Source organism: Carcharhinus amblyrhynchos, chromosome 26 (genome assembly GCF_965287045.1).
Source record: "Carcharhinus amblyrhynchos chromosome 26, sCarAmb.v2.hapA, whole genome shotgun sequence".
NCBI classification, from domain to species: Eukaryota; Metazoa; Chordata; class Chondrichthyes; order Carcharhiniformes; family Carcharhinidae; genus Carcharhinus; species Carcharhinus amblyrhynchos.
In genome coordinates this window covers 18859407-18883568 of record NC_137349.1, presented here as the reverse complement: position 1 = coordinate 18883568, position 24162 = coordinate 18859407, and the positions used below count along the sequence as shown (strand labels likewise).

The 24162-nt window shown below is 39.2% G+C and overlaps 1 protein-coding gene across 4 annotated transcripts in view; it reads right to left on the bottom strand.

The window, feature by feature from the left end:
- LOC145358852 (casein kinase I) overlaps positions 1-24162 on the bottom strand; it is a 98870-nt gene that overhangs the window by 5195 nt on the left and 69513 nt on the right. Inside the window, exons 6-11 of one of the 4 annotated variants that reach the window (XM_080213187.1) lie at positions 23106-23340; positions 21534-21619; positions 17305-17389; positions 15213-15361; positions 11840-11920; positions 5202-5306 (exon numbers count right to left, since the gene is read on the bottom strand). In XM_080213187.1, the coding sequence (XP_080069313.1) occupies positions 5202-5306; positions 11840-11920; positions 15213-15361; positions 17305-17389; positions 21534-21619; positions 23106-23340 (741 nt within the window). The remainder of the gene's footprint in view (positions 1-5201; positions 5307-11839; positions 11921-15212; positions 15362-17304; positions 17390-21533; positions 21620-23105; positions 23341-24162) is intronic. The other 3 variants (XM_080213188.1, XM_080213189.1, XM_080213190.1) reach the window with 3 other exon arrangements.

Below are 24162 nucleotides of genomic sequence, written 5' to 3'. Positions count from 1 at the left end.
GCAAATATTGTAGGTATATGCCAAAGAAAATACAACTTCAAATCATCACAACAATGTTTCCTGTCCACAATTCTTGATGTGTCGAATTCCTGATCTCAACTTTAATGTGTGGAATCACTTAGCGAAGACCAGAAAACCTCTTTAGCAACAGACGAATTCTGAATGACTAGGAAATTTGAGCCAGCTGATAGTATTCTTAATCTATGGGTCAGACATTAGGTGTTAAACTGAGATGCTCTAAGGGAATGCTGCAATACTGGCAGATTTATGCCTACAGATAAAACATAAGCCCCATTTCTGTCCGTTCCATTGCACTGTTTGAAGGAAAAGAAAACTCTCCTAACATCTTAACCAACAATTCCTTTTCAACATTGCCAGAAAGTTAGTTTTCTGGGTAGACACTGACCAAGAATTTGAATAATCAGTGATTCATTTCATTTACACGCGGGAGGTTTTTGCTGCGTGAAATGCCTTTTCAAACACACACCTTTTAGTAACCGATTACAGAGTTGAATTGGCAGAGACTTAGAAATAGGCCTCGGTCCACTCCTTAGCTAGGAAAGACCATAGTAGGATAGGGAGAGGGCAAGACAGATTGGATTGATGCAGCAGGCTAAACCCAAACATCTGAACTCCCACCTTGCAAAGACAAAAAAAAACTAAGAGCTTTAATCTGTATAAGAAGGAAGAAATAACTGCTTTTATATAGCATCTTATGTCTTCACGATGCCCAAAAATGTTGCATAGCCAATGAATTACTTTTTGCAGTATGGTCACTGTTATATACTGCCAGTCTGGCCTGGGATAGTCTCAAACGTGTACTTGTTAGCAGTTCAATGAATAATAAGATGACACAATTAATGATGGCAGATTGGAATAAATTACTTGCAGTACAATTAGAAATTCTTAATCAGGCATATTTAAAAGGACACTACTGATGACTGACCTTTTCATGCATCAGAATCTGAAAGGGTCGGCCAGTCTTGAGGCTCTTCTCACTTAGCTCCAGATAATCTGGTATTCAAATATTCTAATAGAGTAGCTGGTCTTGGTTAGATAATTAGTAGAAACCTTTACTGCTTTAACTAGTTAATGTCCAGCAGACTTTGGTTAATTTTTTAAACCAACCTATGTTCAGATTCTCTTGGATTAGAAAAGTTGGTTGCATCTCCATATGCAGAGCTGATGTGATCCACACATGCATGGAGAAACCCTTAAGTGGATTTCTCAGTAGTTCTATTTTGAAATTCAAGGTATTAGGTTTTTGTTATGCATGTCAAACATCAGCTTGATTGAAAATAAATCTTTTGATTATTTCCTCTCAGTTTTGATGTGAAAATTTATAATTCATTGGGGAAAACTGAGGGCATTTAGCTGACAATCATCCATTCACACACTAACTCACAACCAATTGCATAAAATAACTGGATACGCAAGTGTCAAATTAAACGGTTCAAGATTTTCCTCTAAGGTTGGAGATCTTTCTAGTGCTAGGGAAATTCAGTCACTAAATGCAAGTACTTCATTGCAACACTGAAGCGAAGTACTTTGTGCACTTACTGCCTGTTAAAACTAATAATTACACCACACATGTGGCTACACTTCTAATTAATTGACTGTGAAGTGCTTTGCAATGACTTATTTACTCTCTTAGAAGAATGACAGAAAATTCAACACTGAAGAGTTTGCAAAGAAATATTTCAGCAGACCTTGTGGAAACAACAAATCCTCAACAGATCTGGTTAGTTTGCTGACTGTGCTTGAGGAATAGCAGGTGGAACAACAATTCACAGAGTCAGCTGCTGCAATTTTCCTCAGAAGGAGTGATTTCCAGCTAATGGTGACTTTCATGAGTTTCCAGAGAGAGATCTGAAATCTCATCTGACAAAAATAAGAGATTGCTTGCTTCTTGTTGCTCCTGTGTGGCCTGATGGCACAATTGCTGTTCAAAGGTTAAATATAAATTTTTGTCAAGAGAAGCTTTGATTTTTGGTTATGGTGCAAGAAGGTGCCACAAACCAGACTGAGCTTACTTAAATAAGCATAGATATTACAGCACAGAAACAGGCCATTAGACTCATTGTTTCAGAGCTTTCTTTTTGCAAGAACTATACAATTTGTCTCCAATGTTTTCCACATATCATCTCAGGAACTACAGATGCTTACAGGACATTGCAAAGCACTTTACAGCCACTTCTTTCAAAACGTAACCTACAATTCACCTCACATTGCAAAACACAGCTATTTGTACATTGCAACAATCACACAATTAGCAATGGAGATGAACCACCAATTAAGCCATTTTAGTGATGTTGGCTAAGGGATAAATGTTTACCAGGTGACCTAGCAAACTCCTCTAATTCTTCACATCGTGCCTTGGAATTTTTTGCACCTACCCAAAGGTTCTCTGTTCATTTGAAAGTTAGCACATCTGATGAGTATAATAGTGTGTTGCTCTCAGCGTCAGCCAAGATTATGTGCTCTCTGAAGTGGGTCTTGAACCCACCAGCATCTGACCCAGGCAGTGCAAGGAAAATATGAAGGATGATTTACTCTGCATCCTTCTTATATATCCCTTCTAACAGTTTGAGAAAAATATTTGTACAGACCTGGTTCAAGAAAAGTGTTTGTAAAGGCCTGGAAGCAGTTTTTAAAACAAACAAACATTTTGGAAAAGGATGAACAAGGCACTAAAAGTAAAATTCTATGTTTCAATTACAGTTGCACGCAGCTAGAAATCTAGAGCACCATCATTACTGTGCTGGATTGAGAGCCTATGGACAGGGAAATCAGTTTGAGAGCACTGGTCAGCAGCCTTAGCTCAGTGGTAGCTTTCACCCATGGAACAGAAGAAAGTTCCAGGTCCATTATGAAACAAACACAATCCCAAGCTGATGCCTCAGTGTAATACTGAGGGCGTGTTGTACTATTTGAGGTACTGTCTTTCCGTTGCAACATTAAGCCGAGATCCCATCTATGCTCCTCTGAATGTAAGAAAATCCTACGACACTCTTTGAAGGAGAGCAGGGGATTTCTCACTGTGCTCTGGCCAACCCTTATCACTTAACCAATACTGTTGAACTGTTTTGTCTGTCATTTATCTCATTGTGATCTTGTTAAGTCCAAATTACACCACACACGCGGCTACTCTTCTAATTAATTGATTGTGAAGTGCTCTGCAATGGCCTATTGTCAAGCAAGGCACTATATTGTTTCCTTTCATTTCACTATATCTCAAGACGTTAACCTGGCAAGAAATCCTGTGAAAGAAAAATCTCTACTTCAAATGTGCAACTGCATAAATTTAGAATTTTCAATACGTACAAACGAATGCGAAGTTATTGGTGTAAGATTCAGAATGCATATTCTGATGCACATCACTGTGTGATCATACTTGGGCTCAACTAAACATATACATACAGCTTGCACAAACTTGCCAATTTTATTTTTAGTAGTAGATTATTATGTGTACCACTGGCAGAAAACATCCAGAAAGATAAAAATATACAATACTCGTCTATAATCAGCAGTTGATAAAAAAACTAAAAACACCAGTCAATTCCCTCCATTCCTCAAGAAGTGCTTGCCCTGGAATTGAACTGAATCCTCTGTTCTTCACCTGGAAGTGAATCATGCTGGAGAGATAGTGGGTGTCAGCTGATGTCCAGGATTTCCTCCCCTGAACTGGTCAGTGTGCTTGTGACAAACCTAGACAGAGCATGCTGGTCTCAGCACAAGCCTAATCCCACCCAACGTTCAAAAATACAAATTACTAACCAGCTTATTAGAAACAGTAAATCGAATTGAGATTCGGATCAATCATGATTCTATTAAATTACAGAGCAGGTTCCAGGGGCTCAATGTCCTACCTCTGTTCCTGTGTAAAAACAGAAACTTTAGTTGATGTTGGGTACCTTGGTTTAGGAAGGATGAGGCAACAATGCAGGGGCTGGTGAAAGGATTTACATGAATGCTTCCAGAGGAGAGACTTCAGTCATGTAAATCGATCAATGAAGCTGGGAATTAGAGAGAAGGTCAAGAGGAGATTTTAGAGAGGGGTTCAAAATCATAAGGGGTATGGGCAGAGTAGAAAGAGAGAAACTGCTCTCATTGGTATTAAAGCCAAGAACCAAGGGACAATTTAAATTTAAGTCTCTGAAGTGAGACTTGAAACCACCAGCATCTGACCCAGACAGAGCAGAGGAAATCTGAAGGGTGATTTGCTTTGCATCCTTCTTTATTTATCCCTTCTAATACAGTTCAAGAAAAATATTTGTAAAGGCCTGGAAACAGTTTTTAAAACAAACGTTTTGGAAAAGGATGAACAAGGCACCAAAAGTAAAATTCTATGTTTTAATTACAGTTGCGTGCAGCTAGAAATACAGAGCTCTAACACCAATGAGTACTCAAGAGGCCAAAATTAAATTGTTTGGCAAAAAGAATCAGAGGCAACAGGAAGAAAAACATTTGTTCCCAATGAGTACTTAGAGTATGGAATGAACTGCTTGAGAATGTAGTGGAGGCAGATTCAATTGTGCTCTTCCCACAGGCACTGGATAACTACCTGAATAGAAAAAAAAATGCAGGGCTACAGGGAAAAGATAGCTGAGTAGCTCAGATAGCTGGCCTAGACATGATAGCCTGGGTGTTCTCCTTCCATGCTGTAACTACCCTATGATTTTATTCCTCTCCCAAGCCTATCAACAGAGGTCCATTCTAATTATAGTGCTACACCTCAAATGAACTCAGTTAATTCAATATAAAGAAGACACTGAACATAGAACTTTGCTGGTCCATATCACTCACGCAACGTTTTACAATTTTGGATCCTGGCTAACTGCACAGATTGCTGGATTGCCAACCATTTGTCTTGCATCCAAAATCTGAACAAGAACCCACGAAGTGTGGAATATTTGGTTTTCTCCATTTCACCCATTCTTCAGAAGTCTGTGCACTGGTAATAGATAACCACTCTGGTGCTATATAGCTACGTAATCAACTACTTATTACCATATACAGTTAAACTGAATATCATAGTGATTTCAATATGAACATCACTGGAAATCCAGTTTAATGCAGAAGAGGTGAAGAATACAAATACTTGGTGCAATAGAAATTAAATTCGTCTGCAAGGATGGCACATCAGTTTTACAAGCAACACACGCAAGAATGGTTAAACGTGCAACCAACGCAGAAAGTACCTGTACAGAACCTCCAAGCCTGTCTGATGCCAGATGTGTTCCCAAATGTTGTGTACTGGGCTGACAGCTGGAATGAGGTTCCCAAGCTCCGTTGCGATCTGCCAACTGCCAATGTTTAAAAAAAAGGAAAAAAAAAGAAAAACAAAACAAAAAAAAACACAAAAAGTAAGGGGAGAATCATGCTAAGGCAAGCAGATACAGCAATTATATAAAAAGCAAATTAGTAAATCTGCCAAATTAAAATTGCAAAGTGCATTAGAAAACGAGTGAGTGAAGATGACGACAAGTGAGGCAGTATCAGTGAGCAAACAGAAAATAATAATAATGGTTAAGGTGAAAGAGCATTTCTAGCATATAAAAAAGCCAACTTCCAAGAAAGCAACCTATTACCCCTAGCTTTAGAACTCTTCAGGGTTTGGAAAAACTTGCACTTTCCAATCAAATAGGTGAAATTCTGAATTTACTTTGTTATGGAGCGGTAAATAATTTTTCAGAACATTCCCCTCCCTCAGGAGATTAAATATGTTGGACAGAGTTCCATAGGAGCAGGATCAAAGGAGGGCTGAATATTTCTTGTACAAGTATGAGCAGATTATGGATTTCATCAACATCAAGATTGAGACAATCTGATCAGCTGCCCCTACCACATCCCTCCCTAACTCACTGGGTCAAATTTCCTTTAGTGTGCCCCTATGCCATTGTCCTGAACCCACCTTTCTCTGGCTTTCCTCCTACCTTCAGTCATATCCTCTCTTGAGCTCATCTTGTTCACGAGACCCATTTGCTATTCCCACTAAACCCAAGTTCCCCTCCAGACCCCCATGTTAGCTAATATTGTGGTCAGTTCCTTTTCAGATGTTGTCCCCCCCTTCTTTGAATCAGTCATCAGCGCTCTCCTCAAAATAACAGCTTTTGACCCCACTGCCCTTGACAAACTACATTCTAATCTCCAACCCACCTTTCCATTCCAAAGTCCTTGAATGTGTTGGTGCCAAACCTGTTATCATCTCTCTTTGAACGCCATGTTTGAATCTCTCCAATCAATCAGATTTCTGCCCTTGCCATAGTACCAAAATGCTTACCAAAGCACAAATGATACCTTATGGGACCGTGACAAGGTAAACAATTGCTCCTTGTTCTTCTTGACCATCTGTAGATTTTAACATGCTGACCACATCAGCTTCTTCCAATTTCTTTCTACTGTTGTACAACTGGGTGGGACTGCCCTTAAGTAGTTCCTCTCCTAAGCCAATTTTTGCCAGAGTCCTGGTTTGCTCCTACACTCTTGCCTCAGGACATTTCTCGTGCACACTGTCTCTCAATGACAAAGTTGGTTTTCACATGTAGCATTACAACATCCAGCACCACCACCTCTCTAAACTCGTCTACTGTTGCTAACTTATCAGACTACTTATGCAATAGCACTGAATGAGAAGTCTTCCCGAATTAAATATCCAGAAGACTGAAGCCATTGTTTACAGTCCCATTCCAAACTCTGCTCTCTGCAACAGTCCGAGATCAAGTTAGCTTATTCATAACCTTGATGTCACATCTGATTCTGAGATGAGCATGTGACCTCATGTTCATGCTATTAGTGAGACTGCCTATTTCCACTTACATAACATCAGCCTACCTTGCAAGTTTCGCCTCCTGCTGCTGAAGCCCTCATTCACACCTTTGTTACCAATGGACTTACTATTCTCTTGCATTCCTGGTTGGGTCTCCCACATTTCCCCCCCCCACAAACTTAGATCACTCAAAACTTTGCAGTCAACACTCCAACTTGTACTAAGTCTCACTTACCTATTACCCTTATGTTCATTGATTTACCATGGCTCCTGCTCAAATTACATTGACTTTAAAATTCTTATCCTTGTTTTCAAATCTCTCCATAGCCTTGTCCTTTTCCTATCTCTAGCCATTTCGTTCAGCTCCACAAGTCTGAGGTGTCTGCCCTCCTCCAGTTCTAGTTTCTTGTGAATTCCCAATTTGAATTGCTTCACCGTTAGTGACTGCCCCAAAGCTCTAGAGTTCCCACCCTACACCTTCCTTTCTCCTTTAACATGCTCCCTAAAACCTACCAATTTGAGCATGTTTTTGATTACTGACCTAACATCTCCTTGCAAGGTTCAGTGTCATCCTTTGGTTTTTAATGTTCCTATGCAGTGGGGCATTACATTAAATATTCCAGACAGTTGTAGAATCCTACAGTGCAGAAGGAGGCCATTCAAGTCTAGAGCAACCACAATCCCACCTAGGCCCAATTCCCGTAACCCCATGCATTTACCCTGCTAATCCCCCGACACCAAGGGCGAATTTATCATGGCCAATCCACCTAACCTGCACACCTTTGGATTGTGGGAGGAAGCCAGAGCACCTGGAGGAAAGCCACACAGACATGGAGAGAACCTGCAAACTCCACACAGTCACCCAAAGCCAGAATTGAACCAGGTCCCTGGTACTTTGAGGCAGCAGTGCTAACCATTGTGCCATCACATAAATACCTTCTGTTGTAAATTGTTGTTACTATGTTCCTTATACATTGCAAAAGGATGTTATTTTACAACTGTGAAAGCATCTTCCAATCAAGTTGCAAATGCATTCAGAAAACAAACGATCGGCTTAACAGGGTAACTTTCAAAGCATTTTGATTGAACAGATTCAAGTTCAGATTTTTAAAAAAACTGATAGCCCACTAAGTTTTTATAAGTTTAATGTTTTGGTTAAGTGCAATAATTTCAATGTAGATCCAACCTGGATATGAATTTGACATTTATACTCAACTCTGCTCTGAACCAGGACAGATACTGAATTGAATTAAAATGACTTAAGGATTGAAAATAAAGCTAATAAGCTATTTCTTGATTTGAACTCCAGCTTCTTCACCTCTCTTTTATTAGGTGTCATCTCCTCGAGTTTATCATAATACAGTCAAATGGAACATTGTTGGAAAATGGCAATTCTTTTCTTACTTTGAATTTCACACCTACGCTGCCCATTATTTCTTTAGCCTCTTGTCCCTTTTGAAACTCATTTCTCATTCAAACATTTTTCTTGCTTACAGGTTTTGAGCTGTGAACTCAAAAGGCAACCATCCAGCTTACATCTGAAAAACAGCCCGAACAAGAGGCTTTAAGGCCAAGGTCACTGCTTCAAGGTGACTGAATCAATTTGAACTCATTTCGATGATATTGAATGCCAGATTTCTCTTTGCGACTTGTGTCACACCGAGGAAACACACTCAATGGTTTCATGCATGATTTACGAAAAGAAACAGATAAAGTTGAAGCGATTTTGAAACATTATGGCTTAAGCTGCAGCTATTTTCAATATTTCATGATCATCTGTAGTTAACCGCTTTTCACTCAACCATTTAGCTTTTCTGGCCCGAAGTTATAGTGGCTAGAAAACTGGGTTTACAGTTGTATACAGCTGGAGTACAAACAAAATTAATCTACATTTTAAACCTGTTTAAATGCTACTTAAAATTGGAGCACATTGTGAGCTATAATAAGGGGGCTTCACATTACCACTTAGTTATACCCATACATAATAAGCCAATTTCAGCTGACCTCTCAACAAGTGTTTGGATGGATCCTTCCTGCCCAATGAAAATGTAAATAAAAGCAGGAAAGCCTATTATCCATACAAGATGGTTTAGAAACCACAAGCTTGACTTCACTCAACTCCAACACAGGAATGATATTCTCTGACCCAAAATACTAAAAAGATAACTGCATTAAAGCTGTTGCTACCAAGATTAATGTTAAAGCTACATGCAAGACATCATTTGCACTTATTATTATGCATATTTGAAGTAAGCAGAAAATTCACATCAGGTGCTAAACGAGTGTTGCCAAGCAGTGAAAGTTTTGCTTCTGTTAATGCTTGACATATCCTGCAGTAATGTTCACAAAAATACAAATCTGCAGCTGAAAGACCAAGAAGGCAAAACCTGGGAGTTTATTCTTCCTCTGGAGTTTTTTACATTTCATGGATGCATTGCTTTCCTGTTAAAGTTCAAAATGAGTTACAACCACTACAGAAATGCTCAAACACAGAAGTCACGAAAACTATTGCTTCCATGAATGAGAGGTATTAGATGGGTGACAGAATAAGAACATCAGGGACAGTAGCTGGAGGAGACTATTAGGCCTACTGAGTTTGCACCACCATTCATTACCATCATGGCTGACCTTGGGTATTAACTCCACCTTTCCGCCTGCTTCCCATATCCCTCGATTGCCTCAGACACCAAAAATCTGTGTCTCGGCCTTAAAAGCATGCAGCAATGGTGTAAAGAATTCTAAAGATTTACAACCCTATCACTGAAAAACAATCTCTCCTCATCTCAGTCCTAAATGATCAGCCCTTTATTCTGAAACAGCATCCCCTTTTCCCCTGCCAAGGGAAACAACCTCTTAGCATTTATCCTGTCAAGTCATTTGATCTCAAATGTTTCAATGAGATCACCTCCAATTCTTCTAAGCTCCAGAGAACATAGGCCTAATTTACTCAGCCTGTCATAGGATAACCCTTTCATCCCAGAGACTAATTTGGTGAAACGTTGTTGTACTACCTCCAAAACAAAGTACATTTTTTTTCCCCAATCAGGAGACCAAACGGCACAGTTTTTTTTAAAGATGTGGTCATACCAAAGACTCAACTCCTTTATTCTAGTATTCCAGTCCCCTTACAATAAAGGCCAACATGCTATTTGCTTTCCTGATTATTTGCTGTACCTGAATGCTAACTTTTCTGCTTGTTGGATCAGTACACCTAAGTCTCTCAGAGCATTTCCAAGTTTGACACACCTTTTAAAAAAAAAAGCAATTCTGCTTTTCTATTCTTAGAGCCACATTTTATGACCCCTCCCTTCTGGCCACTTTGTTACCCACACATTTTAACTTGTCTACATAACTTTGCAGTCTCTGTGCCCTCTTCACAAGTTGCATTCCTATAGAACTTTGCATTGTAGTCTTGAGTCACAAAGGAATTCTTTATAAGAGTAATAAGTGAGGTATTCCACAGCAGGCTACTAAGCAGCCAAAGGAAATATTAGCAAGTACAAAGTATTCAACTGTGGAATGCAAATTGCCTCTTTGCACAGAGATAAGTTTTCAGAGTCAAGATCACAGGTAATCATTTCACCACACATGCACCAAGAAAGTAAATGGTGGAAATGGCATTTACACAGCACAGTTCTCTCATAATACCCAACTTCCTCAAAATAAAGCATGTTGCAAGCATGATACAACAACCATAAAACGATAGAGTATGGACAATTTATGGCAGTGGGTAGAAGGTAAGAAGTATAACATGTTACAGTCATGTAATGCAACCCACTAAGTCTTAATCATCAAACAGCCTGTTGGAGAAACCATAGTCGAATGTTGCATGCTGATGGGACAAAGTATATGCCAACGGTAGGTAAGTGAACCTATGCAAATTTCAGTGGAATGCAGACTACAAGTTACAATACATCATCAATTGAAACATAGCTGTTTATCAGAACCATAGCGTGTAAATACTTATAGGTTTCAATGAGCGTAAGAACATAAGGCAGCTATTTGACCACTGAGCCTGCTCTGCCATTCAATAAGATCACGGGCTCAGCTCCACTCTCCTGCCAGCAAAGATTCAAGTATTAAATTTGGAAGTAGTGTTTATTAATTTGACCCAATACAACTTTTGTTACTATATATGGAATTCCCTACTGCACAGTAATAAACATGTCTGAGCTTATCCTGTTCCACTGCACAATTTTAGTTGTCTGTCATAATTTCTGTTTCCTGGATTAGATCCCATTCTAATATAGTGGCTCACATATGAGCAAAGCTCCTTGTAAGGCACCAGTATTTTGCCAGATGACTGAACCGCAATACAAATAAACTTTGTACCAAGCACATATTGATGGAATGGTCCTAAATGAAAATCAAATGCAACATAAATGCCTTAAAACAAGTATTTATTCACTGGATGAGCAAAATACTGGCTAGCCTCAATTCATTACTCATCCCAAGGTGTTGCTTGTGAGCATTTATCTTGAGCAATTCTTTTACAATTCAGTTAACCCAAGATTTGGAACTGAAGACACATATAGATTAGGCCAGGTGGGAGTGACAGATTCCCTTCCCCCAAAAAAGTACTAACTGGTTGAGATTTTGTGACAATTCAGCAACATTTGTGGTCAGACTTTTCTATTACAAGCCAACAAAATAAGAAAGGAATTTATCTTTGCAATGCACTATGTTGGGATTGAACTCTCAACTCAAGTTACCACAGGTCCACCAGCAGCTGTGATATTATCCTCCACTGCTACATTACTATATCCTGGTATACTATTATGAAAGCAGTACATTAACATAAGAATTAAGATTTGGGGCTTCAAGATTTCAAAGTAGTTTACTGTACGTCATTAAGCATGCAAAGTTCAAACTGGCAAAACCACAGTTGCTGGTGGAAACCATGACGTATACTGCACATTTTTAATGCACTGATATCAAACATTCACATAATAGTAGAGTTATCAGGCTGTAGTAGATATACTTACTAAATTCCTGAATTCATGAACATTAAGATCACTTTGTGGAAGGTCCTATGTACAGTTATGAGGAAAACATTCACCAAGTTCTTACCTGTTTGGTTTGTTGTGGTGCTTTATCACGGTTGGGTGGCGAGAGTGGTATGTCAGCATGGATTGAACCAATAGGAGTTGGCTGAAATTAATGAAAAAAATTGCATTTAAAAGAACTCCCTTTTCTGCTATTGTTGTGGGTCTTAGCTTGGGTTGTTCTTGGTTTACATTCTAACTCTATGCAGGACAAGCATAGCACGAGGCTTCACACAGAAAGCAATGGCCTAGTGGTATATCACCAGACTATTAACCCAGAAACTCAGCTAATGTTCTGGGGACTGGGGTTCGAATCCCACCATGGCAGGTAGTGAAATTTGAATTCAATAAAAGAAATCTGGAATTAAGAATCTACTGGTGACCATGAAATCATTGTTAGAAAAACCCATCTTGTTCACTTGTGTCGTTTTGGGCAGGAAATCTGCTATCCTTACCTAGTTTGGCCTACATGTGACTCCAGAGCCACAGCAATGTGGTTGATTTTTAACTGCCCTCGGGCAACTAGGGATGGCAATAAATGCTGGACAGCCAGTGACACCCATGTCCAATGAATTAAAAAAAAGAACCATTCCTTAGTAGGCTCTGTTGTCACATGATATCAACACCGATGATTTAAACTATTATCATAATTAATGTTAACCTTTGCACTATATTTCCTACCCACCCCAGTCTCTGACTCTATTCAATACATTATCACTCAACACCTTTTCATTCTTCCCAATTGTTCACTCATTCCCCTACTCAAAGTTAGCAGCCCAAATTCTCTGGGAGCCACTCAAGTGGTCATTCTTCACACAAGCTTAGACAGTAAGTGCGGATATGCTACAAACAGATATATCACAGCCAAGGGTTTTTCCTTGACAGACATCAATAAATCCATACTCTATAGCAGGTGCAAGCAGGAGTGAGAACTTCGGGCAAATTTGTGTTTGCCTGAGGACATGAATGCTAATTGAAAGATTAACCTCCTCATTTGCCAGAGACTTGTAATCAACCTTCAGATCTATTCAGTTTGCAGTGTTCAGTACTGCCCCACGTCACGCAGTTACTCATTAGAAAGGAGAAATATGGAAGATAAAATTCAATGCAGATAAATTGCAGGTGTTAAATAGTAAAAAAAAATCAGAATCCTTACAGCGCAGAAGGAGGCCATTTGGCCCATCAAGTCCACACCAGCTCTCTGACAGAGTGTCTAACCCAGGCCATCTCCCTGTAATTCCACACATTATTGCTAATCCATCTAACCAACACATCATGGGACACTAATGGGCAATTTTAGCATGTCAATCCACCTAACCTGCACATCTTTCGATTGTTGGAGGAAACCAGGAGAATGTGCAAACTCCAGTCACCCAAGACCAGAATTGAACTAGATTCCTGGCACTGTGAGGCAGCACTGCTAAATCACAGTGCCACCGAACACAAAAATGGGAAACAATGAATGGTGTTGAATCAGTTAGGACAAAAGCTGAAATTGAGCTGAAGGTAATAATAGGGATGACACTGACTGTCCACTCCCTGCACTGCAGAACTGCATGAAGTGTTGAAAATTGTATTGCCAATTTAATGGTTTGTGTCAATCATGTGCTGTAGTTAGGCCACCCCTTGAATACAGCACGCAGACCCCATCGCCAGAGCAAGAGCCAAAACCAAGAAACGCTACAGGAAAGAGCAACAAGGTTTGGCCCTAACATTCAGGAAGTAGATTGTAACGAAAGCTGGGACGCTAGCTTTCAAGGGGGATGTAAGAGAATGGAATTTACAGCAGCTAAATAGTACCAAGTAGAAAAGAAAGGATTAATCTTTTGCACTCTTTCAAATTTCAGCAACACAGGTAGAAAATGGCAAATTAGAGTGTGATGGCTTTGGGAAACGGCCAGAGGAGAACGACAAAAATGATTTCTAGCTTAAAAGAATTTGAGCTACTCTGACAGGTGCAAGGTCTTTTGACTTTAATAGGTCTTGATCTATAGCGTTCTATACTGTAATTAAAGGGCTTGGCAACCCTGTGGGTAGATTATTCCAGTTTAAACTGATTTGGAAGGGCGAAGGAAAATAAGTTTAGACTACACAGAATAGGAATAGACTAGTTAAGTAGTTTTTCTTTTCCCAGACAACAGTGTGCCTCGAACACTCACTGCCATTTGGTGTGGTCAGTGCTGACACCCATCATACCCTCAAAGAGGGAGCTGGATCATTCACACATGGGGCAGAGGCTACATTATAAGTGTCTTTCTGTATAAGACTTGATGCATGCGATCTCCTGGACATCATGTGGGACAGGTTTTGTGGATAAGCTGTTCTGCAATCACAGCACAGGAATGAGGAAGGGGAGGCGGATGATAACCTTGGGGAAGGAGGTGGGGGAGGAAGCTGCTCTCGTGCTCCTCCTGGCCCACAGGTAATACTATAATAGCCACTTAAGCCAGCGGCTGCCCTCCCACTTATTGTCGCGTTAAACCACACAGCACTTGTTAAATAAGTGGATGTCTAATTAAAGTTCAACAAATAAAAGTTTTTCACCTTTCCATAGCAGAAAACTTGCATGCTAGCAAATCTGCAAGGCAGCACAATGGTTAACACTGCCACCTCTCAGTGTCAGGGACCCAGGTTCAATTCCGGCCTCGGGTTACAATTCTTCTTGTGTCTGCGTGGGTTTCCTCCCCACACTCCAACGGTTGATTTGGCCATGATAAATTGCCCCTTAGTGACAGGTCTAGCAAGGTAAATACGTGGGGTTAGAGGGAGGGGGCCTGGGTGGGATTGTTGTCAGTGCAGGCTTGATGGGCCAAATGGCCTTCTTCTGCACTGTAGGGATTCTAAGATTTATACAGGAGGACATTATGTGTTCATTTTCAAAAATCCATTTCCTGGAGGCACCAGCTCTTGCTGCTTATATTTCTATGCATACTGATTGTTCCCTGGTGCATTGCCAAGTTAAGAAATCTTCATAATAATGGGTGTAGACAGTAAGTGCCAGCAGATTATTAAAATGAAAAGGGCTGCAACCGGATGTACACAGGAGCAAGGATTTACTCAATAATGATTGAGAACGAGAAACCTTGGGTGACCTCCCACTCTAACTAAAAAGGCACAGGAGGTAAATGAAAGTGTCTTCCCCTTTACCCTGGCTGAAATTAGCTATCCTAGCAAAGACCGGGTTATACCTGGGAACTTCCTGTTCTGCATGTCTCAGCTGCTTTCCAACCTGAGCCACAATAGAAGTGAACAGTGAAAACCAATCAGATATTGAAACTATGATGAGTTTTCTTTACTAGCTGTCACATATTAAACAACTCCCTATTTTCTTAATGATTCAGAGCACAAGACAACTTTGTCACGTTTGAAAGCCCATTGAAAATTTGTGGAATACTTACTAGTGGTTTGCCAACCCAGTCATATTCATAATCGAACACAAAGCCATTTCTATCAAACAAATCCGTGAAGAGTTTCCGCAGGTATTCATAGTCTGGTTTCTCAAAAAAATCAAGTCTTCGTACATAGCGGAGGTACGTTGCCATTTCTTCTACCAAAAAAAAAATTAAATTGAAATTTTACACCTCATTATATTTATAAATAGCCCTAATGAGAAAAAACATTCTTGGAATAAACAATCAACAGACCATTCTTATTCAGCTGCGTCTCAGCTACATTCTACCGAGCCCTATTTCATCTATTCATCCATCCTTTTCACCAGTTAAAAATGAAGCAGGACACCGAAAGTGATGCGCAACGGATGCCTTCAGAGAGCATGTTCTAATCTTACTGCTTAGTTTGTCCTGAAGTCAAATGAAACTCATTTTCCACCTTTTCACTTTCTAAAAGGACACATTCCATCAGTCTTAAGCACACCTCAAGTGTATTTATTTCATCTTTATCTAGAAATGAAAATATTCAGGGAATGATACTAACCACAGGTAACATTTACTCTTACAGTCTGCTAAGTCTACATAGTAATTCAAAAGGAACAATAAACAAAGCTTGCAATGTTTGCTAGGTTCACCTTGGTGACACTCTCACACCAGAGTCACTAGTTGACAGTCCAAGTCGTATTCCAGGATCTGACCGCATAACTTAGGCTGACTGAGAGACTGAGCACGAGATCCAATAGGAACTGATGAGAGTGAGTCAATATGGATTTATAAAGGGAGCTCAAATCTATGCAACCTAACTGAATCTTTAGAGGACTTTACTAATATTTTAGATAAGAGAATGTCTATAAATAACATCCATTATGGATGTCCAGATGCATTTCAGGCAAGAGAATATTAGTACAAATGAAAGTGCATGGTATTGGAGGCATTGCATTGACATAGATTAGAAACTGGTAAAAAGGCTGAGAATGTTCACATTAAGAATGCAATTAGTGGTGTTCCTTCAGTTTTCCACTATATCAACAGATTAGAGCAAGGAACAGAGTTAAATATCCAAGTTTGTCATAGGTAGCCAAATGTGCAGATAGGGCCAGAAAATTGCAAAGGAGCACAGATAGATTAAGTAAGTGGACCAATTTGTGGCAGATCAAATACAATTTTGGTAAACGTGAAGTCATCCATTTTGGATCCAAAAGATATAAAGTGTTTTCTAAACTGTAACAAGCTGAAACTATGTAGACAAGAAAAATTTAGGGGTTCCTAAGCACAGAAATCACAAAGTTGGTGGACACATACAGATAGCTGGAAAGACTATCTCAAAGACGGCTGGACTACAAAGGAGTGCAAGTTATACTACAGTTGTATAATGTTCTCCTTGGACTGTATCTGGAAGTGTGTTTAACTCTGAGCATGCACCTCAGGAGGCTACTGGCCTTAGAGAAGGTGTCGCATGGAATTATAGCAAAGCTAAATAGGTTAAATTCTGATCAATTCTATTCCCTTTGCATAAAAAAAAGAGTGGATTGAATTGAGGTGTTTAACATGATCAAGGAATTTAAAGGAATAAAGTAATAGAAACTACTTCCTCTGGCGAGAGTCTAGAATAAGGGGACATAACTTTAATTTTAAACTTAGATTATCGAGCAGTGATGTCAAGAAGCAATTCTCTTCACTGCGTCCCAACCACCCCAAAAAACAATTGTTGAGACTTGGTCAATTGAAAATGTCAAAACGAAAGCATAAATCTACCATGATCAAATTGAATGTTGGAACAGGCTCAGGAGGCTAAATGGCCTATCCCTGTTCCCATGACACTCCTACCACCCTTTGAATGAGACACTGAATTGAAGAGTGGTCAACTCGAGGACAAAACGCTGATGCCTCGGGAAACATTGCTCTCAAACAAAATATAGAATAACTGGTTTTAATGACATTCTTGTTTACTACAGACATAATAACTGTGCGTTCCCTATTAACTACGGTGATAACACTTCAGAGAAGTTCATCATATTTGAAACACAGACGACAGAGAAGCAGGACTTTTCATTCTTTGTAGAGATTACATTAGATCTAACAAGCTATAAAGGATGCAAACCTGGGAAGTTGTCACATAAGACTTCAATTGGGGTAGCTCGTTTGGTGTCACCTATTTTCTGATATCTTTCTTTTAGTGTGTCAGCCTGTAACAGACAGAAGGCAATTATAAGTATAATTAGACATAACAAGTTAAAATTAATAGAACACTTCCAAATTTTTATATTAAACAAGATCTTCCGTTGCATTACTCAGTCACTGGACTGAGTTATTATCATTACTGTCACAAGTGCAACATCTGAATTGTGATGACTAAAAGCAAGACACAGTAGTGTAAAATCTATATGAAATATACACTTTTCAGAAGGTGTTTAAGAGATGGTGGATAACTATTAAGATAGGTAATTTTGAACTTTACTAGGTATCTTTAGCTATTCCATCCACAAGACTAGAAATTCATTTTGGCAATGTTGGCAAACAAGTGCTTGCAGAATGTTCCTCAAGTCTGTTTAATGCGAACACTATCCTGCTTGAAGCAAATATATTAATATTGACAGTTAAACAACACTATGCACAAGATCCGCTGTCTCGCAGGGCAAGTATAATAAAGAATGTGTAAAATGACAATTGGTGGCTACTCAACTTTTACAACAATGGTGGTTATTTAAACAAGACCAGTTATAGGGCAACAGTTCATAATGTTGCAGTGTACTTTACAACAAATATTTGACAATGAACTTGCAGGACGAGTTGATTATTTTACATGAATTTCACTAATATGGGAAAACTCTTTATAAATGGAGAGAATTCGGATACCGAGGCAAGTTAGAAACTCATTCACCTTTTTAAAAAAAAAATGTTCTTTTTAAAATGTGAACAGAATAAAAGAACTAAGGAATGGTAAATTATTTCAGTAATAACAAAGGGGAATTATGGAATACTGTAACTAATTTCAGAAGAACATGAAAATGAATTTAGTGAACTACTGAACAGTGCAAATACATTCATGAAAGCACAGGAAGTGAACCAAATTAGTTAAGAATAGTGAAGGCAATGGGACAGATTTTAACACGAGGAGATTCTAAACTTCACCTAATCATTTCAACCGTCCAGCAGGAAAATAGTAAATGACTGAAGAGACAGTTTGCCATAAATAAGTAGAAACAGTTCAGTTAAGGTTCATTTGACTCATTGCTGGGATGAGGGGTTTTAGCTTATGAAGCAAAGTTGAACAGGTTGGGTCTGCAGCATTAGATTTTTAGAGAGGTGATCTTATTGAAACATGAAAGTCCTCAGGAGCCAGACAGGACAGATACCTGGAGGATGTTTTCTCTTATGGGGAAGACGAGAAGTAGGCAATGCATTTTTAAAATAAAAAGGTCCTCTTTTTACGACAGTAATTAGGACTTTTTTGTTCTCTCAGGAGGGAAGTTAGTATGCTCTATTATTTTTCCCAAAAAGAAGCAGAGGTTGGGTCAATGAATTTATTCAAGACCAAATTAGATAGATTTTTGATGGATAAGAGACTGAAGGGAGGGGGCAAACAGGAAAGTGGCATTAAGACCACATATTAGCCATGATCTTATCAAATACCACAAGCCGGCTTCTAAACCCTGTGGCATGAATGACTTTGAACCTGGAAGGAAATCTTAATAACTAGCACAATATCAGGGTAAGGAATAGACACATTTATTTCAAAATAAAGAGGGAAGAGGAAGTTTCTTCTCTCAAAATGACAATTAACATACGATAGAGACTGTAAAACAAACATTCACTTCTGGCAATCCAAGCAGCACTGGGCTACTAGAGGGGTCTGAAGGGATAGCACAAGCATCTGATATTTAAACAACTGGTTTCAAAACAAGGCAAAACTGTTGATTCTGAATTATTGCCCATCTTCTGTTGCTCCAAAAAGGAAATGGGGATCTTCGTCTTGAATTTCTACAATGCACATTATGGTGATGCCCCTGCGGTGGTAGAGAATTCCTGGGCTTACATCCAGTGACAACATGGAATTAAGTATTCACAAGTTAAGACTGGGTGCAATTTGGAGATAGTGTTCCCATGACATTGTTGATCTTGGTTTTGATAATGGTTCAGGGCTGGATAGTTGCTTAGTTATTACTACAGTGCTTGATGCCGTTACAATATCTGTGTTGGAGGGGGCAGATATGAGCAGCACAGTGGTCAGCACTGCTGCCTCACAGAAGCAGGGGCCCAGGTTCTATTCTAATCTTGGAGAGACTGTGGACAGATTTCCTCAGTCCACAGATGTCAGGTTAGGTGGATTGGCCAGGCTAAGTTGCCCCTTAATGCCCAAAGATGTATAGGTTAGGGGAATTAGTGCAGGCTTCATGGACCAAATGGCCTCATATAGCACTGCAGAGATTTTATGATTACATTCAGTCAGGTGCCAAGCAAAATGGGCTGTTCTCCCCAGGATATTGTTGATACTTAAATGTTATTGCAGCTGCATCAAGGCAAGTGATGAGAATGCCATCATACCCTGACTTGCATCTTGTAGAGAAAGACTTTTGAAAGGTCAGAGCATTAACCACAGGTCATTCTACCCTTGGTGTTGATGTGGCTGGACCAAGAAGCTTCTGATCAACAGCAACTCCCAAGATGTTGATGCTGGGAGACTCAGGTAACGGTAGCTCCAAAGTTCAGGTGTTGGTTGGATTATTATGTTGACACGGCTACCGACCTTTGGTGTTACATGCAAATGTTACCTGACATTTTCCAGCTGATTAGATGTGACAGCATGGTGGTCATATTACTGGAGGAGTAAATCCATAGGCCTAAACTGATAATCCAGAGAACATGGGTCGGCATGTAGATACTTAATTAGTCGAAGCATATATTATCAGATGGGATAGAGGAATGGGACATTTAATTTTGAACAGAACACATTAATAAGAGCATATAGCTACAATAGCCATTAAGAATGGATATTAAAGAATCTAATGGTGTTCTTTTGAAAATGGTGACTAGATTTAAAAAACAAAGATTTGAAAGCTCAACTAATTCTTCTGATTTTCAGGTTTTTGAAAGCTATTTGCTCACTTGCCTTCTGAGCAGTCCTAAAAAGAGTCTCTTTAGCAATGTGCATGTGTTGGAGAGTGTAATCAATGCTTTAAATGCAATCGGATTAAAGGATTTGCAACTCATTTTCGCATTCTCAAATTGTTCAACAGAGAGATCATTTAAAAAAATGTTGATTAAAAGTCTGCATTGATTTTTAGTTTGAGAAAAGTCAGTTATACTTAATTCTGGACAAAGTTCAGATTGATAAGAATACAACATACCGAAAAAAAACTGGGAGCAACAGCCATTAAAATAACAAACAGAAAATACTGGAAAATCTTAGCACATCTGACAGCATCTGTGGAGAAGAAAGAGTCAATGTTTCGAGTCTGGACGACAAAGGGTCATCCAAACTCGAAATGCTGTCTCTATTCTCTCTCCACAGATGTTATCGGACCTGCTGAGACTTTCCAGCATTTTCTGTTTTTGTTTCAGATTCCAGCTTCTGCAATATTTTACCTTTAGCCATGAAAATAAAATGCGATGTTAGAGTAGCTGATGGCAAATTGATTCCCATGCTTGGAACTCCCCCCAAGCAAGGTTTCCATCCAGAATTTTAGATTTCCCTCTATTTTGGCAGGGTGATGCCAAATGGAAGCTAGCCACTTCAGAATGAGAGAGAAACTGGAAGGTAACTCAGCCCTGCATAGTTCTTAGCGAGAAGCTTAACATCAGTACTTTGAAAGACGCTCATTTGCTCATCTCCTTGTCTGTACCAGCCTAGCACACCCAAAGAAAGAAAAAAGCAATTTAGAAACACTAACTTCTGCCATCGACTCAAAACGTGTCAGGAATAGTTGCATTTGTGCACTTGGCCAACATTGTGGCCACTGCCTCTACAGATGTGCAGGAAGTACTCCCCCTAGTGGAGTGACACAAATCAATTTAGCCTTTCAGAAATGGAACAAAGGAGGACCATCTTACTCATTCATATTCAATTTCTCTTCCCTGGAACTTGAGCCAAAATGTTCATGCCGAGATTAATCCCTTTAGTTTTACAATGATACAATCAATCACTCAGCAATATAACATGAAAAGTGAGACAAGTATATAAAACAGGAATTGACTGCAAAAATGATTTAAAGCATCATCTCCATTAACAAATCTTACTACTGAATTTTCTAAGTGTAATGGGGCATATAATAGAAAAGATCGCTTACTTGCATGGATGGTGTAAACCCATCAGACTGGAGTTCCACTCACCTTTAGACCTTGCCAAGGCAAACTACCACGCAGGAAGTACATAAACATGTGCCCTAGTGCTTCGAGGTCATCCCTTCGACTTTGTTCTATGAAGAAAATAAGAACATAAGTAAAACTTATCTCAGCAAAGTTAACATCCAAGATGTCAAATTCCACAACGTGTAGTTTAGCCATTTGACTAAGCGACATTGCATTTTTCAGATAGATTTATATAACTATGTTTTTGTTGGGATATGAGGAGGAGGAAGAGGGAGATAATCAGTTACAAACATTTTAAAACTACAACGTCATTTGAACTTTTGATTCCAGTGCACACAAAACTATTTTCCTACTGAAATCATACGCAGTCCTCAAATCAACTGGAAATTCATGGATTAAATGAATATCCCATTAACCAATATGTCACCTTACACAACAATGTCTGGTAATATTAGCACTGCAAAATCAAACCCTTGTAATCCATGTCACTGTAACTTTCTCACTGGAGGTATCACAAACCCTCCCTCGTAACACTAAATAAAACAAACCTCAGGCCATGTGGCATAAACCAGGCTCATTAACAATAAAATTAGTACTAGCTGAAGGTCAAGATGACAGATTCCACTAGAATACAACTGCAAGTAGTTTCAACACAATTATTTTCACAACTAGTTAAGAATTACACTGTGAGAATACAAATGGTAGGACAAAGCTTTACTTTTGGTGAGAATATGATGTCTGATATTAATGGAAGGAGGAAAGGAGTTTTGAACAAGGCCTTACAAAAAGTAGGATCAGCTGACCAGGATGGTTTTACAAGCAAAAAGTTGCTAAAGGGACTCGATCGTTTTCCTCTACCCAATTTTAGCCATAGGTTTATGCTTGATGAGTTGGATAATCAATTTGTGCAAAAAAACGTGTGGATCAATTGACCCATTCTCAACAACAATCCGCTGTAAACACTGATCTTGAGTAATCCCTAACAAATAAGCTCAGTATCATCCTTTGGTTTATAATGCTCCAATGCAGTACCTTGGGACATTTCATTATATTAAAAGCTATAAACAGTGATAGAATCCTACAGTGCAGAAGGAAGCCACTCAGCCCATCAAGTCTGCACCAACCACAATCCCATACAGGCCCTATTTCCCTAACTCCATGCATTTACTCTGCTAATCCCCAACACTAAAGGGAGAATTTATCATGACCAATCCACCTAACCTGCACATTTCTGGATTATGGGAGGAAACCCATGCAGGCATGGGAAAAACCTGAAGGTTCCGCATAGATAGTGACCCAAGCCAGGAATTGAACCTAGGTTCCTGGTCCTGTGAGGCAGCAGTGCTATCCATATGCCTCCCTAAATTGTCTAGAATCCTTTAAATACATTCTATAGCCAAAGGGATATAAAAGTAATCAACAAAAAGTCTTGTAAAGCAATCACTGAAGTTAGCAATAGATGATATCTTGAAGTACAAAGCAGTGTTGTGAAACATGCAGAACAACTCCCAGTCACTTCTCAGAAGGCACATAGAAATGAAGCTTCTTCATAAATCAGTATTTCCCTTTCAAATCATACCAGCAAGAAATTACCTTTGCCTAGGTGTGTGTTTATGCTCATATATCGTGCTGTCCCGGTTAAGCTCTTGTGCTCACGGTAAGGGATGTGCTTTTTGGTCTCTGGATCAATGTATTCCTTGGCAAGGCCAAAGTCTATGATGTGAATGGTATGTTGCCGTTTGCTCCCTGGACGACCAACTAAGAAATTCTCTGGTTTAACATCTCTGTATATTAAACTTTTGCTGTGTACAAATTCCATCCTTGTAATCTGAAAAGACAAGGTAACAATGTGGATTACGCAGTTACTTCAACACTCAAGTTAAATCAAAATTGCGCAGCAACTTCAAGTTCATAAGTGATACCATCAAATAAACTAGAACAACTTTAAAGTAATAGTTAAGATTAATACTGAAAACTGTCTCTTACAACTTTTTTCTTCATGCTCCAATTCTCTGGCTTGCAGTCTCTGTACAGCTTGTACAGTTTTTTTTTATAAAAGCCTCAGATTCTCCATCATACTTTTAAGAAACAGGATACAACTTATTCTAAGATAAAGGCAAAATACTGTGGATGCTGGAATCCGAAACAAAAACTGCTGGAAATCTCAGCAGGTTTGACAGCACCAATGGAGAGAGAATAGAGCCAATGTTTCTGACAAAGGGTCATCCTGACTTGAAACGTTGGCTCTATATTCTCTCCACAGATGCTGCCAGACTTGCTGAGATTTTCCAGCATTTTCTGTTTTTGATCAAACTGAACTCTGCTTGGGATTAAAATGCCTCTGTCCCACTCTAAGAGCACCCTCTGCTGCATCAGTATGACAGATTTTCCATTTTTCACACAAGTTATCCTGCAATGTTGGTGAGGTTCACAATTTTCAGCCTTGTGCTTTATGCTCATGTCCACTGGGAAGCAGAGGATTAAAATTGTCCAAAGTCACTTCACAATAGGCTGTTGCAGCCTACTAAAGGAGAATCCTCTCATCATTCATGGCTGGATTTGAACAGGCTTGAGAGCTGGAAGCCCACTAACTGAACAATTGCACTACTCAGTTGTTACAAATACAAGCTTAAGCAAATAGCAATATAGA